This window comes from Macadamia integrifolia, chromosome 4, assembly GCF_013358625.1.
Source record: "Macadamia integrifolia cultivar HAES 741 chromosome 4, SCU_Mint_v3, whole genome shotgun sequence".
NCBI lineage: Eukaryota > Viridiplantae > Streptophyta > Magnoliopsida > Proteales > Proteaceae > Macadamia > Macadamia integrifolia.
In genome coordinates, this window is record NC_056560.1 from 15,732,721 (window position 1) to 15,750,744 (window position 18,024).

Below are 18,024 nucleotides of genomic sequence, written 5' to 3' on the forward strand. Positions count from 1 at the left end.
ACCCTCACAGCTACACTATTTGTATTTATTGACTGTTTCTTCAATAAAATAGTTATGGGTTCTAATCAGGACTCCCAAGAGAAGAAGGAAGTAAATGGGCCCACCTCAACTGATTCACAATTCTTAGAATTTAGGTTAGGGTTAGGTCATGGATTACCATTTTAGTCCTAGGCGTATTTATATAGTATTCTTATTCATTTATGAGAAGAATTATTGATTGAAATTTTTTTGTGCTTTGCTGTTTCTTGGAATCTGTTTGGCTTGGTAGAGATCCCAAACTTAGGGGATGGACCACAATCAAGAAATGGGAAGAAACTACAATAAACTCTGGCAGATTTGGCAGTTCAGCTCACAATTGGTCATCAAAGTTACTTTGTACCAAAGATCTCTATAATCAGAAGGAAGAAAAACCATTCATGTGGACCCCATTTAATCAATGCTGGTAATAACCCTAAATAAGGAGAGAGAAATAAAATAATAATAAAAAGATATGTTTTAGAGTTGTTTATCACCACAAAACACTCTGTTTTTCTTAACCATGGGACATGAACCAAACTCAAAAAGAAACTATGGGCCCTTCAGATCTGGATAGTTAAGTCTATTTAACCACTTGGAAGGCTTCACACATTTTCTATGATGGTGACTTGGTGACTTGGTGACTTGGAAGGGGGGAAAGAGTTTTGGTGTGGACCACTTCATTCATTCATATAGACTTTGAGACCAGCCAAATATCTATGACAGATTAAACTCGGCTTGACTCAGGCATCACAAACTTTAAATGTTTCCTATTTGTCAGACTAACCCACTATGTTATAGTTTAATATTTCCTATTAATAATAATAATAAAAAAAATTATATCTAATTCCAAGAGTAAGATATAGAGATTATCATGAGACTGTTCTTGTTGTTGTTGTTGATGATGATGATAATAAAGTGCTACTTTTCTTCAAACCTTAAACCTTAGGTTAACTTATATCAAACATTGAACAAGAAGTCTCAAGCTTGATTTGAGGAAGAATATCAAATGGGTCCCATCATTTATTCCAATCCATTGGTTACCCAAAAGATAATTTACATGAGGTGGGCCTCACCGGATCATAACTCGTGAATAAAAAAATATATTAAATTGGTAACCTTATTTTATTAGTTATGGAACCTCAATCTTAAACTAGTAATCTTGGGCATTAGGGAATAGTGAGGTATCAACAAGCTGTAGACATAAAAGACAAGCAAAAGGACCAATCGAGTCTCTGTAATTGTAGAAAGGATGAGGGGTATATTGTGAAGTTGAAACCGAACCTAGAGAAACCTCATCTGTCTTAAGATGAAGGGTCCTACAATGCCTGGAGGTTTAACTAATTTAAAAAGGAAAAAAATACTTTAAAAGGAAAAATCTTAGCAGTAATACTTGATTAATCAATGTAAAAGATAACTGGATTTGGAGATTGTTGATGTTTGAGTTTGTCGTTGCAGTAAAGCAGGTGTGTCTGAGACTCTGAGTATTTTTTTTTTTTTTTTTTTGGGTTTAAATTTCTGTACCCAAAAGCAAGGAAGGTGGAGAGAATCTAGAAATACCCATTTCTTTGATTTCCTCAAACACCCACAAGATAAATAAATAAGAAATCAAAAGAGAAGAAGAGAAAGAAAAAGCAGAGAATAAAAAGAGACCGGATGTTGACAAATTTCATGTCACTGTTATTAGAAGGTTGTTTGTTTGTAAGGAGATTTCTTATCTGGGATCTCTCTCTGCGCTTCTTCTTTCAGGGACTGGCCCAGCAGATCGAAATCCCCATCTTTTCTTCTCCCTAATGAAGATCTAAGCTCTTCCAATGGCGTTGCAGAAATACCCACTTCGTTGTTTTCTCTTTTCAAGTTCTTCTGGTTCTTATTCTGCTAGAGGTGCGCTGCAAGTGCGAGGTGTAGACTGAATTTTCATGGAGAGAGTTGGATTTCTGGGTAGTTGTCGGGTCGTCGAGTTTCTGTTAAATCCACGGCATATTTTCGACGAGGGTTGATATAGGATGTTGGTCTGAGGTACTTCCAATTTTCTCTGTTAGTTTATGATTAGATTTTTTGGGACTTGATGGGTTCTACGTTTGGTGAATTGGTTGATCGCGTTCGAAATTGTTTTTGTTTGTTTAATTTACATTTTTTTTTTCTGGTCTCACTGTGTCTTCCTTGTCGATGATTGGGTTAATTGACTAATTGGGTCTATGCATTCGTGTTTCTCATTAATCTCTGATCATAGGTTGTTATGTTATTGCTTTCTACCTTCTCTGTTGATGGGGTTGCAGGGTGATTTGATTGTAGGGGTTTGGGTTGTTCTTTTGTTCTGATTTTTCTCTTTTTTTTTTTTTTTTTGGTTATATATAAATTTCCTGGGATCTTTCTCCCTTCTTGTTTAGCAAGTGAGAAAAAACGAAGGAAGAATTTTTATTTGCTCTTGTTGATACTTGATAGTTGATAGGAGTCCTGAAATTCTAGTTGTTGTGAACCTTGATCCTGTTTGTGGCGTCTTCACACTCCCTTCCTCTCACCAAAAAGAAAAAGAAAAGGCAAACAACAATTATGGGATTTCGTTTTACCACTTTTTTCTAAAAGAGGCTTACTTTTCTTTTCGTGGTAATTGTTTCGTTTTATTGACGATGTGGTGGTTCGAATTAATTATTTGAGGACATACGTAATCTACAATATTCAGGAACTCATCTTTCTGTATCTTTGTGGGTTATATTCTTTAATTTCAACAATCTAATATGTAGTGTATCTTTGTCTGGTCAGTTGCTGTTATGCTTCATGTCAGTTTCTGGATGGAAATGGATTATTGCATCACTAAATGTCAAATTATCTGTTATTCAAACTTTAAAGGCAATAAATTGCTTATCTGGTGCAAATTCAAGGTTGGATTTGCTGATTCTTCTGTGGACATGTCACTTATCTTGGAAGTGTGAAGGCAGAGAAGATAAATTATTTTTAGTTCATTTTGCTCAAATTGTTCACTTGAGTTCGGTTTTGACGCTATATTTACTTCATGCCTTGAGGAGCTGATATTACAAGCTATATCAACTCTTGAAAGTTTTCATTGATCATGATTTAATGTAGTAGTTTTTCTGGTCACCTGTGCCTTCTCTGAGTCAAAAATATCTGGACTAGTAGCTCTGTTATTCAATAGTTGCATTCAGTATATGTTCCTAACATGGATTGTGTGCAGAACTGTCTGTTATAGTACCTTTTTTACTGAAGCCTAGTGTAAGATAATATATTTGGGTACAGTGAGCTTCTGTGTGTTCATTATTATATTTGCATGGAAGGTGGGCTATTCTAATTTTTCCTAGTTTTGAATCCATTAATGTGAAGGTTTAAGGTATATTTATGCACTCTGAAAGCCATCAACAAAGGAAAAATCCCTGTTAGATTGGTTAAGAGGTTCCTGGAAGGCTGGAATCAGATTAACTGCTCTGAATTTTATGACCATTAACATTTTCTCAATTGTGTATTGGAAAATTTTATTTGTGTTTACTCAAGACCCTCATAAAAGAGATTTTTGTTATGGGTAATAATTCAATTTATGTGTACTTAAATGATTATCATGAACAACTGCTGCTGCTAACTTAGTATTTGTTCCAAGTTCCAACATGAAGATTAAATGTGCAATTTGCAAAGGAACTTTAATTTTAAACAGTTTAACAAACTTTATATCTTGTTCAACATACACTGAGAAAATGTTTGTAGGGATTCGTTATAAATGTCCTTCCCAGTATTCTATTCTAAATCATGTGGAAATCAAATATATTGGCAAAGATTCACATGACCTGTACGGAAAACCGAAGATCTATCGAATGGCATTGGCTTTGTAATTAATTGTGAAGATAATTTTGAGGATTTTCTTTAAACCTACAAGGAAAATTCTAAAGCAGGTCATAAGTACCTTTCACAATTTTCCATTGTGGAGAGAGTGCTTGAACAGTGTTCCCCTTTTTTCCCTTTGGTTTATAGTATATTCCATTTCCTTCTCTAAAAAATAAGTGTCAATAATGATTGAAAGCACTCTTTGTAGGACAAATTATTGTTTGAAGCCTTTAAATGGCAAACTTTGGGTCTCTTTTCTATGATTTTCCTAGTGGTTTTGGCATGGATAGTCCTATATTATCACACTATGGTGTGCTTATTGGCGGGGGTGTGGATGGGGTCTTTTACACATTCATTGTTGCATCGTCCTATGTTCAGTAAAATAGGCTGGCAAACATGTATACGAGGGGTGGAATTGGTGGTACAGCGGCTAAAGCCTGAATTTTGGGTGGGCCTGGGCCTGAGTTTTGCATGCAGGACCAACCAGTCCCTGCCTGAGCTGGCACATTCATCTTTGTGTATCACACATATTAAGTGGTCATATACTAGCCATGTGTCCTCTCATCATACTTACCACTTATTCTCTCGTTCAAAGTTTGCAATTTATCCTTTCTTCAAGATTTAGCACCAAATTGTTTAATAATTTGTACTTATCATATTTTATTTTTTATATTCGTTGTCAAAGTTAGACATTTAACTGTTATATTCTCACTTGAATACTTCCCATCTATATTCTCATTTATATGAAATACCTACGGTGTTTGAACTGATGACAATGGATAGTGGGTTGTACAGTATATAAGGGGTGCGCTTGGTCCAACAGTTAGGTATGAATGTTGGGACCTTGTATTCAAGAAGTCGAAACAGCCTCTCGACATTCTCGGGCTAAGGCTGCGTAGTTCTCGCTCCCCCCCGACCTCGCACATGCGGGAGCCTCATGCACTGGGTACACCCTTTTTATAGAGTATGTAGTATAGATTTGTAGCTGTATACTGATGTTGTATGTAGTATGTGCATAGATTATGTATATATATGTACATATATACAATGTGCCAGCTAAGATTCAAGTGTTTTTCCCTGGCTTGCCCTTTGTATCCTGTACTATGCCCGGTCTCCAGTCCATGCCAATCAAATTGAAACTTATCATGTACTCAGTATATGTTAAAAAAATGAAGTGAAAGAAGAGGTACTTTAATTACAAAACCGAGCTATCAAGGGAAGGTAGAATCTGGAATTCTCAATATTTGTTAAAAAAAAAAGGAAAAGATTTGAAAGAAGAGGTACTTTAGCTACAAAACCTTGGAGCTCTCAAGGGAAGGTAGAATCTGGAATTCACGGGACAGTTAAGATGGGCGCAATTCGTTTCTTTTCCATCTGATGCAGTGATTCCGAAATTGCATGTATGTGCATATTAAGTGCATTGATAATGCATGTCTGTACGTATCTAGCATGTTACATCTCCCCCCCCCCCCTTTCTTTTTCAGGATAGATAAAAATATCATCCACACCCACCATGGGGGAATGTTTGCAACTTAGCATGTTCCATCAAAATAAAAAAATGACTAAAAAAGGGATCAAAGGAATAGAGAATGGTGCACCACATATTAGATGTAGGTGTTTACATTTGCCTTTATGGTTGTGACGAGGACATTCCATACAGTAGATATTTGTGATGGGGTGTTAAGTTTTAGATGTCTTAGCTTATTTTCTTATAAGTCTTTGGTACAATCTCACTATTCCCTTGAGATGTATCTTTGAAGTTCTTTGGCATGCTAATGGTTCATTATTCATTAGAGTTTCTTAATTTGGGTTCAATTACTATTAATAAAAGTAGCTCTCAACGGGTTTGGGATTCTATTTTCTGCAGACCTCTGTTGCACCTTCTACCTTGATGGGAAAGTCTGTACATTATATTGGCAGGAGTTTCTTTTTTGATTAGATCTTTCTTTTTGTTATTGCTTCCTGATGATATGCTAGGCTGCTACAGCTTTTGTTAAGAGTTTTGGATGTATCTATTTTTTCTCTCAAGAAAAATAAACTTTTTAAGTGTTCTACTTTTTGAAAATGAAATTGGCTTTCCTTTGATGAAAGCGTCTCCGTTTCTGAAAATACAATTCTTTGACTTTTCTTAGCATGGTGCTTAATTTTTTTCTTGTTTATTCTGACTCTTTTTTGTGTTTTCTTCTTCCCTTCTCAATCGAGAAATTTCCAGGAATGGGAACAAAAGTACAGTGTAAGAGCTATTTGCCAGGATATCACTCCATGAGGGACCTCAATGAGGATGCTAACAATGGTAGCTGGCCTTTATATTATGAAGACAAAACCTTGAAGAGTGGACAGTACTACAATGGTTTCTTGCCAAGACCTTATACAGATGTATTTCTGGGTTATGAGAAGGAAATGATGAAGCAGACAATGCTTAAGCATGAAGCCATATTCCGGGGTCAGGTATGTATGATTTCAGCATTTCATATTGAACTAATAACCATGACTTGCAATTCCTCTCTGAATCCTGAACTTCAAAATTCCAGTGAATGAAGTTCCTAGGATACTCATCTGGTTTTCTGATTTTTCAAGTTGAAAGGTGGATTAGATGGAATTATGTTGTGCTCAAGTCGAACTGACTCGATTTCTTGAGTTTCTCATGCACTTGAAATTTATTTGAATTTGTTACTGTCATCCAGGTCCATGAACTTCACCGTCTTTATAAGATACAACGAGACTTGATGGATGAACTTAAAAGAAAGGAAGTCAACAAATATATGATATCTGTGGGGCCATCACAATCAAGTCTATTTCCATCTCAAATGCCATCAGAAGTTGTCCAGAAAATGTGGCAAAACCCTACTGTTAGACCATCTGTATCAGGGGCTGAAAATATGCAATCCACTTTCAGTTCTGTAAAGGAATGTAAAAGGCAAGTAGGTCCTGTTCCGGCTCAAAATGGAGGCAGTTCAAATGAATGCAAGTTCCCAAGAAGAATGATTGATCTCCAACTTCCAGCTGATGAGTACATTGATAGTGAAGAAGGGGAACCAACTGAAGAAGAGAAACTTTCTAATCACAGGGTTGCACCTGAGAGTAATGTAAAGCTGTGCCTCGGCAATGGTGGTAACTCCAATCACACAGGATGTAGTTTGAGAGGTGATTCATGTTTACGGAGCACTCATGGATTGGCTGACTTGAATGAGCCCATCCAGGTTGATGAAGAAACATCTTCAGCTTCCATTGATTTTGTGGATCCTATAGCCAGCCATGGGGAGGTTCATCTTTGTGATCTGCCTGGAAAACGAAAACCAGGCATCCTAGAGTTGCCAAAGGAATTTTTCCAAAATTCCCAGAAGGGAAGGGGTAATGGTATCTGTACAAGCATTCTACGTTCAGATAGTGAAGGAAACAAACCAGAATGGCTATCCTATAATCGTGAAGCTGGTAAGTTTTCTTCACCATTAAGTTCAGTGTTTCTCTTATTTAAATTCAGCTTCTTTATTCTGATCTCGAGTCCATTTGCCTTAAATTTAGTTGTTAGAGCTGTTGCATGAGTCTAATTTACTCCAAATCTTTTCATTGTTAGTATCTTACAGATTTTGTGGGCAATTATATTTTTAAACTGAAATGAAACAAAGAAAAAGAGAACCACGGATACCAAAACAATACCCGAAAATGGGATCTGATAACTACCAAAGAATTAGATGAAAATAATTAGCCGGGAAAGTGTTATCCTCATATTTTAGGTTGTGAGTCAGACTGCTTGCACGTTCAAAACTACATTTTGTCTGTCTGCGTATTTTGTGTCTGTCTGTCCATCGGAAATATTTGTCTTTTGAACATTTCCAGGCAGTGTTGAATGTAGGTGATGCTTTGTAGTGGCTGTGTATGGTGACTTACTATGTATTTCACTTTCACCTATTAGTCACAGACACTAAATGTTTTGGAAATTTAAATAGAAATATGAAGACCTTTCTTTGCCATCTGACAAGGATATTAGGCCAAGGTTGCCATGCTGTAAAAAGGACCAGATGATGGAACACATGGAACTCTTTTATGCTGCTGCAGAAGCTGCCATCTGTAACTATGACACCCCCATCCGGATTTCTTCTCAGGAATGGTCCAGTGTTAGTTCGGCTCTTCAGTTCTCCTTGGAGTTAATAGGCTGGTTTAGGGGACCACTAAGCCAAAAATTCATCAGTTTTATCCTTTATTTTAAATTTGTACAGGGACTAATACATACAAATACACATCAGAGAAAAAGAAGGAAAGTAAAATTTCTCGTTAGACTTCTGATTTTCATCTTCTTGTCTTCTTTTATTTTTTGACATGATGATCTTGTGTTGCTATGACTCTATTTACAGGGCAAAGTAGAAGTAAGTCAAGTAACTCAAGTTCTTTGCCTCAGAGTTTCAGTCAAGAAAAGTTACCTACAGTTTCTGTGCCAGTACAAGTTGACCTTAAAAGATCTCATGAAATCCCCTCATTTCTCCACACTGATCAGATTTCAAGAGAGACATGGAGAGAAATGGCAAGTTGTGGTGCAGAAATCTCTGAAAGAAATACTGTCACTAATAACTATCCTTGCCAATATCCAACCATCCATCAGTTTGATATGTCCCAACCACCATCAATTTCATCTTGTAGAAAGCCGATGAGTAGCCTGGGCCAGAATGCTGTAGCAGTTCAAGCACTTCCATGCATTGACCCATCTGCTTCATCAAGTAGGAGTTCCAATGTGTCTATTGAAGGCTATGGGATTTTCGGAGATAAATGGAGTCTCGACAGCAATTTGAGATTGAACCCTAGTTTTGGAAATGAAGTATCACACTGTAACGGGTTTTACCAGGGGTCCCAGTTGGAGTCCAAACAGGTTAAGTTACCTAAGGCTGGTTTTGATTATCTGAACTGTGTTGATGGCAATACTTCAGCCACTAAATATTCAGAAAACCATTCTGCACTTAAGTATTTTAAGGGTTCAGAATGCATGGATGTGAAGTCTGCAAAGGATATGAACCTGAATGTGGCACTTCCAATTGGCTTCCAAGATGGGGTGGTTCCCCAACAGAATATTTCCATTGATGGAGGGGGGAAACATGAGGATCAACCTAGGGGCTTGCCTTGGCTCAGAGCAAAACCAGCTAGCAATGATGACGGAGGAAAGGGAAGTTCATCTCCTTTGAGATTGGGTTTCTTAAAAGAATATTCCATGCATTCTCTGAACAAAAGTGAGACTAGAAGCAGTCCTACTTTAAGTTTTATTCAGAATCTCATGTCAGCTTCATGTCATCATGATGCTGGGCCTAAGAAGACTCAGCCTGGAGGCTGTTCAAGTGATAAGAATACCGTTGGGCTTCCCATTTTTGACAAGGCTCACATTTCCAACAACCAGTCCTCTTTTTTTAGATCCCCTACCAAGTCCGGTCATGATGCATCTGAGGTTGAAGTCATTGACAATACTGGGAAGGTGGGAGTGGTTCATATCGACTTGTCCCTTGATCATATATTCCAAGACTTGGGAAAGAAGTTAACCACAGAGGATAAGATTGTCAAGGACGGATTGGATAACAGCCGCACTAGCTCTCAGAATTGCATTAATTTGAATACTTGTACAAATGAAGAAGAGATTCTATCGGAGTCTTCTGTTCCAAGAGACAAAGTGAAAATTGCAGTTATAGATTTGGAGGCCCCTCCGATTCTTGAGACTGAGGAGATTCCTCCTACAGGAGACAACCGTATAGGAGACCAACCTGAGGAACTTATCCAGTCATCACATCATGAAGCTGGAGAGAAACATGAAGAACTTGCCAGAATAGCTGCAGAAAGTATCGTCTCCATCTCATCTACTGTCCAGGTGCAGTTGAAGGGATCCAATTGTCAACCCCCAGAATCTTTCCTTAGAGACTCCTTGTATTGGTTTGCAGAAGTAGTTACTTCAAATATGGGTTATCTTGAAAGTGAGGTTAGGTTAACTTCAAGGGTTGAGGGTGGTTGCGATCATGAGGGGTCTTCTTCTGAGGGAATTGATTATTTCGAGTCCATGACATTGAAGCTGACAGAGACCAAGGTGGAAGAGTACTGGTGTAGGCCTCAGGCTCCAGAGAATCTGAAGGAGGAAACAGTTGCCACTCCAAAGCCGAGTCGACCTCGTAAGGGCCAGGGGAGGAGGGGAAGGCAGCGAAGGGACTTTCAAAGGGACATCTTACCAGGTCTTGCTTCTCTCTCGAGGCATGAAGTGACAGAAGATCTCCAAACAATTGGAGGACTGATGCGAGCTACAGGTCTACCTTGGGAGGCGGGATTGACAAGGAGGAATGCTGCTAGAAATGGATGGGCAAGGGGGAGAAGGCGTTCGAGAGGCTCTAGTCACACAGTGGAAGTGAGCAATGTTTTCCTACCTCCAGTGCAACCACCTATTGAAGTAGGTCTGGAAGAAAAGAACCTAACAGGGTGGGGGAAGACACCTAGACGACCCCGGAGACAGCGATGTCCAGGTGGTAATCCTCCTCCTATTCCTTCTTTAACCATAGTATAGAAAGAGGCCTTTGCTTTGTGATCTGAGAATTTTATAGAGGATATTGAGTTAAGAATCGGCAGTTATTTCTTTGGCTTTGTGGGGGGGGGGGGGGGTGAGGTAGGTAGGAGCCATGGGGATTGCTTCCTTGTACATGTCTTGAGCCCAAATTTGGGGTGCCGTTGTTTATTTGTGTTCAAGTTTACCAACTTGTATCATTCATAAATAATGTTGCAGTATTCTTCTAAGATTTGCATACTTTCTCCAGTTGAGCATTGTGGTAGAAATCAAGTAGTTTCATCTTGAGAACAGCGGAAAATCATCGGAGGTGGCTCTGGAAGCAGCATGGATTGGAAGTAGGTGAAAAATTTTTGGAGTTTCAAATGTATAGAAATCAAACGTAAGTGGAATCAGGATTAGTTGATTTTGATTCAAATTGGCCGACGATTCCATAGAGATTCTGATTCTATTGATTTTAGTCTGATTCTTTAAACCAAGGAATAGGGACGGCAGGTTGAGATACATTTCAATTCAGGAAAAAAGAGCCAAAGAGGAGGGCTCCTCAAGGATAAGATTGGGACACCGTTCTGTTATGTGGTGGTCTGTGTACTGTTCTCTTTTTTCTGTTTATGGTAGAATGGTCTTGTGCTGCTCTCAGTCATCTGGTACGGTGATAGCTCTACTTTTCTCTTCTGTTTTCAATCTCCTTTTTGGGGAGACCATTCCATGAAAGTCATATACCTACCTGCCTCACTACCACTGTTACACTGCACCAACACTATATAAAAACATGCAAAAGTAATCCCTTTTTCTACCAGAAACAGAAACAATTGTAACCCCTTTCTTCAAAGTTTGTGCCAAAAAGATTCTTTTGAACACCCACCAAATCCAGGATCGGGCTCCTCTTTTGAGCAGTGATCGCTTAGTCTTGAGTCTTGCTCGTAGTTACCTGCACGATCGATACATGTCCAAAGGGTGATCTAATGTATGACCACCATTGCTTGTTCTTTGTGCCCTGATTTTACAATCAGTCTGATTATAGACCACTCCTGTAGTTTTCTTCGCTTGAGCGACTCGGGCGAGAGCCGCTGATCTACGACCACCCTCCATTTGCACCGTTTGTAATCGGTGTGGTGCCTTTATTTTGATTGATAGAGGTACAGTCGTTAAATCACTACTTGAATATGTGTCAGTCCCTGCTAAATCACTGCTTGAATATGTGTCAATCCCTCAGATAACTATGAGGGTGATCACTCCTCAAGCGGATCCCAAATCCAGGCTTCTACGTTTCATGGATGGGTAGCAATTCTCAAATGGGCCTTCTTAAGCCGGCCCAACAAGTAAACGATGTATGAAAGTCAAGTGGGTTGGGCTCGGTTCATGGATTTTGGCTTTAGTATTTCCCCCCTTGATCCCAAAAAGGCATAATCCAGATCTCTCATTTACAATACTCTTTTATCCATCTTTTATCTATCCGTGGAGGTTTGCTGTCAGGTCATGTGGTTCCTATGCCAGTGTTTGAGTCAATTGGAAAGCATACGTGACATCCATATACAGATACGACGATTTTTTGACGCAGCCATTTTTCAACGATAGGGCCTAGGGTTCCTCAATGCCTCTATTAAAAACTCTTTAAATTGCACCTGCCATTTTTACTATAGAACTTATAGATTCAAGCAAGAAAACGTTACCTCTTAGTGTAAACATGCACAAGCTTGGCCAATGGAAAAGAGTGTGGAAACATCTTCTACGTGAGATAGTATGATTTTTTTACACCCAGTGTGTCTTGACTCGGGTACATGCTAAAGAGTTGATTTTTTTCTCATTCCATAATCCATACTATGTCTCTTAGTTAGTAAATACATATATAATACATGTATTGAAAGTTTGATTCAGAAAGTATATTTCGTAAATTTTTTTTTGGTAAAGAATATATTTCGTATCATAGATATGAAAAGAAGCGTTTTCAGGGAAACCGTATTATATACGTATAATACTTTTTGACTTGACGTTTTTCGGATTAAGGGGGAAAAAAAAACGCAAAACCCATCGCCATTCCTGAAAAACCCTCTAGCGACTGCCTTCTTCATCTTCTCCGTCTCTGTTCCCGTTTGAGCTCAGTGGTGGCCGGGCGAGTCTTCCTCTAAGGCTCAAGCTCAATATCCACTTCTCCGTATCCGTTCCAGATTAATTGCAGCGGCATTATTCATCCAAAAAAAAATAAATAAATAAATTGCAGCGACGATTGCATACTGTTCCAAGGCGATAATTTGGCCAGCGATTGCACACTGTTTCTCTTCTTCTTCTCCGTCTCCGTTCGGCCAGATATTGTAGCGGCGCGAATGCATCCGAGGTTATTGAACCCCTGCCCCCTTCTTCTTCACCGTCTCTATTCGGCCAGCAAGTTTCTCTCTTCTCCGTCTCCATCTGTAAGTATTTCTCAGCCATTTATGGTCTTTTTATGGTCTGATTTTCGTCTCGTTTGCTTGGATTCTTGAAAAAAATTTATGGGTTAAATTTTACCACATAGTTCCTGAAATTTTTTTTCGTCTCTGTTTACTATGTTTTAATTTCGTTTTTTGTTTTTTTTTGTTTGGTGTTCGAACTTCCATTACGTGACAGTGGTATTTAGTGAGTTATTTTCAGGGTTTCTTTTCCTTATGATTGATTGTCGATTCTTTATAAATAATGTTATGCCAAAGCTATCAGAATTTCCAAGTGAAGGCAAAGACTGAAAATTTTTCAACTTGGTTCGAATTGCCCCGATGATGAGAAAAATGGAAGGTCACTCTGAATCCTGTACCTTGAGGCTTCGCTTGATTTTTATAGCCCCTCTCCCCTTTCTTTCTCACACCTGGGTGGTTAGGGGATAGCATGCCATTTTCTCTTCCAGTTTCAGATACTTTGGCTGGTCCTTTCCCTATAAGATCCTTGTGTGCTTCTGCAAACTATTGATTTTAGGTGAAATTGACTTTGTTTCCAGTATGCACATTATTGATTTCAGTTGTGAGGCTTCCTTTTGATATATATATATATATATATATATATTTTCCGGTGGTGCATATATGTTACATAGTGAGGCCCTATTAAAGACATACCATATCATTGCTGTACTCATTTTATTATGCCGGATTTTTGAAAAGTATTATTGTTGTTTGAGCCGTTTAATTTGTTGTGTGTATCTGTACCCGTTATATTGTCGTTCCCTAACTTACCATGGACAAAATGTGCAGTGACTTGAATGGGGTCAGGGGGAGTTGTGGCCTTGTGGGAGCTTATGATCATAAAAAAGGAATAGAGCCACAGATGAGGAAAAGATGAAACTCATCGGTCTATTGCAGAGACATGGCCTTCGCTTCCAGAAATCTCATCTTCATTGGAGGTCTTTGTTTACCAACTCTACCTTCGAACAACAACTAGAAACTCTCGATATCAATCAAACCATTGCTTCAGTTCATGCCATCTCTTCGAACCCCTGTTTTTCTCTGTTGGGTCTCTGCAACACCATTGGTTCTCTCAAGAAAATCCATAGCTTGCTCATCATCCATGGTCTAACAGATGACCTTCTCTGCCAAACCAAATTAGTTAGCTTGTATGGTTTCTTCGGGGATGTCAAGTGCGCCCGCTTTGTCTTCGATCAAATAAGAGACCCGGACCTTTACTCATGGAAGGTGATGATCAGATGGTATTTCTTGAATGATTCCTACCCCGAACTTATTCAGCTTTATACCCATATGAGACAATTCCTCAAAGAGCATGACAACATTGTTTTTAGTGTTGTGTTGAAGGCTTGCAGTGAAGTGCATGATCTGGATGAAGGGAGAAAGCTCCATTGCCAGATTGTTAAATTTGGGAATCCTGATAGTTTTGTATTGACGGGTTTGGTGGATATGTATGCAAAGTGTGGAGAAATCGAATGTTCTTGTACCGCGTTTGAAGAAATTCATGATAGAAATGTTGTTTCTTGGACTTCAATGATTGTGGGATATGTACAGAATGATTGCCCTGAAGAAGCGCTAGTGTTATTTAATCGCATGAGACAAGGGATGATTGATGGTAACCAAGTCACCATGGGAAGCTTGCTTACGGCATGCACAAAGCTAGGTGCTCTGAATCAGGGGAAATGGGTCCACGGATTCATAATAAAGGAAGGTATTATTATGAACTCATTCTTAATAACTGCCCTGTTGAATATGTATGCGAAATGCGGGACGATCACTGATGCACGTGCAACATTTGATGAGCTGCCAATAGTTGATCTTGTCTCATGGACAACAATGATTGTTGGATACACTCAGAGAAACTACCCGGATGAGGCATTAAGGCTATATACAGACAAGAAATGGGCTAGTCTCTTGCCCAATTCTGTTACTATTGCAAGTGTTCTTTCTGCATGTGGACAGTCAGGTAATTCAAATTTGGGAAAGTCAGTTCATGGGATCGGGATTAAACTAGGATTAGAAGATGGCACTGTGCGGAATGGTCTTATTGATATGTATGCAAAATGCAATATGATTGGAGATGCTCATTACATATTCCTGACAGTTGCAGACAACGATCTGATTGCTTGGAATTCAATGATTACTGGGTTGGCACAGAATGGGTCTGCTGATGAAGCCATGACACTTTTTCACCAGATGAGATTGGATTTCATTGCACCTGATGCAATCACAGTTGTTGGTGCCCTCTCTGCTTGTGCTTGCATAGGTGCGCTGCGTTTAGGTTGCTCATTACATGCATATATTATAAGAGAAGGCTTTTTATCATCCAATGTACGTCTTGGCACTGCCCTTCTCAACTTCTATGCTAAATGTGGAGATGCAGGATCCGCTCGCAAAGTTTTTGACAGTATGGAAGAGAAGAATACAGTGACTTGGAGTGCGATGATGGGTGGATATGGCATGCTTGGGGATGCCAGTGAGTCCCTTGTACTATTTGCTGAGATGTTGAATGAAAATGTGGAGCCCAACGAAGTGATCTTTACAAGCATTTTATCTGCTTGTGGGCATACAGGGATGGTTGGGGAAGGGTGGAGATATTTCAATTCTATGTGTCGAGAGTATCAGTTTGTGCCTTCCATGAAGCATTATGTTTGCATGGTTGATCTACTGGCTCGTGCTGGCAGGCTAGAAGAAGCCTTGGCATTTATAGAGACAATGCCAGTTCAACCAGATGTGAGTGTTTTTGGAGCTTTTCTCCATGGATGTAGACTCCATTCAAGGTTGGATCTTGGAGAGTTGGGAGTGAAGAAGATGCTCGAGTTGCAACCTGATAGTGCAGGGTATTATGTGCTTATTTCCAATTTCTATGCTTCAGATGGAATGTGGGACAAGGCCAGTGAGGTGAGGGAGTTTATGAGACATAGAGGATTGAGCAAGTCACCAGGGTGTAGCCTAGTGGAAATGGACAATAGCAACCATTTCTCTGCCTTGAGAGTGGCATCTCTCTCATAGTAAGTGCATGAAGTGCACAGTTGAGCGTATCATAGTTATGAGAGCTTTGATGAGGTGGAAAGATCCCTGCTTTAAGTCTGTGGCTGCCTTGAGATCCTTGAGGAAAATTTGGAGGGGTGATAATTGAACTACTTGCATGCTTCCATGAAGGACAGATGATTAAGTCACCATGATTTAGCCTCCTGGAAATGGATGAGTATGACAGCAACCAGTTCTCTGCTTTGAAAATGTCATCTCTTCTATAACTAAATGATTTGAGTGCATATGGAGAGGATCACTGTTATAAGAGCTGAGATGAGGTAAAATGGCCCCTGACTTGTGTTTTTGGCTTCCATAAGATGATAATTGACTCTAATCAGGAGGCTGATGATGAACGGGTGCCTCCTTTGCCATGGACATGCTTCAGAATTTAGACTGCATTCAAGGGGTGTATCCATATTTGGCATGTGTAATGTTCGTGGAGTCGTGAGGATAATATTCATGAGAAGGGATAATGGTTCTTGAGGCTGCAAATTTGTAGCCAAAATGAGTGGTACTTCATGGTAGTCCAGATGGGTCATTGTCTGTTGTATCTATGTTTGCTGCAGACATGCTTCAGACCGCCCTTCGCGGTTGTCTCCTCTACAAATCACGTACAGAAATTGGGTTGATGCCTTATCAGCCTCCTTTGGGGGTTCTATGTAAGTGGATGGTGTCATCGGACTAGAACCGTGCAGGATGAAATTGACACACCTCGGTTTATGAGCATGAAGTGAGAATACATGCTAACACAGCTCACTGGTGGAAGATCAATTATTGTTGGTCTTTTGTATGTATGCAAAATGCCATATGATTGGAGATGCTCATCACATATTCCTGACAGTTTCAGACAAGGAAATGTTTGCTTGGAGTTCAGTGATTACTGGGTATGCCTGGAACGGGCCTACTCATATCGCATATGATGCAATACAGTAGTTGGACTACTCCCCATATCTTTGGTAAACAACAAGGAAGATATCCAAGTCAGTTACTGCTTTATCTAGCGGCTGGCCAGAACTTGTAGATCCATACAGTTACAAATTTGAATGCTTAGCATTCTCCATTCCCAGCTGCAGAATGTACTGAGTTTTTCTATAAGAGTAACAGCTGGTATGCTATTCTTTTTACCACATTCAAAGACCTCCTCCTTCCATACTTGCCCATATTATAGAATGAAATCAACGATCTCTAGTCTGGTTTGATGGTCTACAACATGTTTCTTTGTCACTTCCCTATTTCTTTGTTGCTTCACAGGGTGCAATGGATTTTTTATTTATTTTTGGCTGGAACTGAACCGTTTAGCTGGAACTGAACCGATAAAATCCCTACCTGAAACATATTTAATTCCATCTTTTATAAGGGGGTTTCATTTCCAATTCCAAAAAATTTTGATTTGAACAGTTAATCTCTTCATGTTATACATTTATGAAGAGTAACTCTTCGGTTTGTTTTCGGGTTAAGTCGTATTGTTTTCGTGCCAAATGGGTTATTTTGGCAAATTGTGTCGTGTTGGTATCGGGGTTGAGTTTCTGGGTTGTGTTTGTCTTGGGGTGCTTACCGAACATGAATTCCTCCCTACCTGACGAAACCTGATCTAGGGTGATCTGTTGCCACCCTAGAACCAGATTTTATGGGCAGGTAGACTCCACCTGCTTAGTTTCAGCCAAAACGGAATCCGCCTACTGGCAAAATTAAGTTTAGCAAACCCATGACTACAAAGAGGGTGCATACTAAGACAAGGACTATGAAGAGGGTGGATGCCAACACAAGGATGCATGCCAATGCATGGGAGTGGGAGTATATCAGTATATGATTGAATTTGGCTCTACAATTTGACATGAGGCCAATCTAGACCTAGCCCTATCTATACAATGGTTCGCATTGCCACATCATCTTACCGCATGGCAGAATTAGGTGGACTGTGGAAATGGCATATACCAATAAATAATATTTTTACTAAGACTTATTTGATAATATTTTTACTAATACTTATTTGTGATTTATGCTATGGTCATTCTACTTGTAGCTTCTAATTCCTAATCCATTTTACCTTGCAGACTACTACTTTAAGACACTGAACAAACATGAGGAAGAAGTTTCAGTGTCAAATCTTGCTGCGGAAATTGGTGATGAATTTGGATTCTATGATTCCAAACGTGTTCGAATTCATTGGAATTTAACATCAATAAGACACTGTACAGATCA

At 39.2% G+C, this 18,024-nt stretch overlaps 2 protein-coding genes across 4 annotated transcripts; both read left to right on the forward strand.

The window, feature by feature from the left end:
• The first annotated feature begins 1,544 nt into the window (after positions 1-1,544).
• LOC122077028 lies at positions 1,545-10,596 on the forward strand. The gene is made up of 4 exons (XM_042642760.1): positions 1,545-2,034; positions 6,059-6,294; positions 6,531-7,278; positions 8,199-10,596. Exons 2-4 carry the CDS (start codon positions 6,061-6,063, stop codon positions 10,367-10,369), a joined length of 3,153 nt encoding a protein of 1,050 aa, XP_042498694.1. The 5' UTR covers positions 1,545-2,034; positions 6,059-6,060; the 3' UTR covers positions 10,370-10,596.
• A 1,787-nt stretch (positions 10,597-12,383) lies between these two features.
• LOC122075661 (pentatricopeptide repeat-containing protein At2g03380, mitochondrial) lies at positions 12,384-18,018 on the forward strand. 3 transcript variants are annotated; one of them, XR_006139319.1, is made up of 3 exons: positions 12,384-12,777; positions 13,575-16,929; positions 17,877-18,018. XR_006139319.1 is itself a non-coding variant. In XM_042640777.1 (2 exons), exon 2 carries the CDS (start codon positions 13,666-13,668, stop codon positions 15,799-15,801), a length of 2,136 nt encoding a protein of 711 aa, XP_042496711.1. In that variant the 5' UTR covers positions 12,384-12,777; positions 13,582-13,665; the 3' UTR covers positions 15,802-17,028. The 3 variants fall into 3 exon arrangements, 1 of the variants encoding a protein (XP_042496711.1); XR_006139318.1 differs by having other exon boundaries at positions 13,582-16,929; XM_042640777.1 differs by lacking the exon at positions 17,877-18,018 and having other exon boundaries at positions 13,582-17,028.
• Positions 18,019-18,024: the final 6 nt, after the last annotated feature.

What these genes read in the sequence shown, in the direction of transcription:
- LOC122077028 (XM_042642760.1), top strand. Translation starts at nt 6,061, where the DNA reads ATGGGAACAAAAGTACAGTGTAAGAGCTATTTGCCAGGATATCACTCC. An exon ending in AAGCCATATTCCGGGGTCAG is followed by an intron (nt 6,295 to 6,530) that starts GTATGTATGATT and finishes ACTGTCATCCAG; the next exon opens with GTCCATGAACTTCACCGTCT. An exon ending in ATCCTATAATCGTGAAGCTG is followed by an intron (nt 7,279 to 8,198) that starts GTAAGTTTTCTT and finishes CTCTATTTACAG; the next exon opens with GGCAAAGTAGAAGTAAGTCA.
- LOC122075661 (XM_042640777.1), top strand. Translation starts at nt 13,666, where the DNA reads ATGAAACTCATCGGTCTATTGCAGAGACATGGCCTTCGCTTCCAGAAA.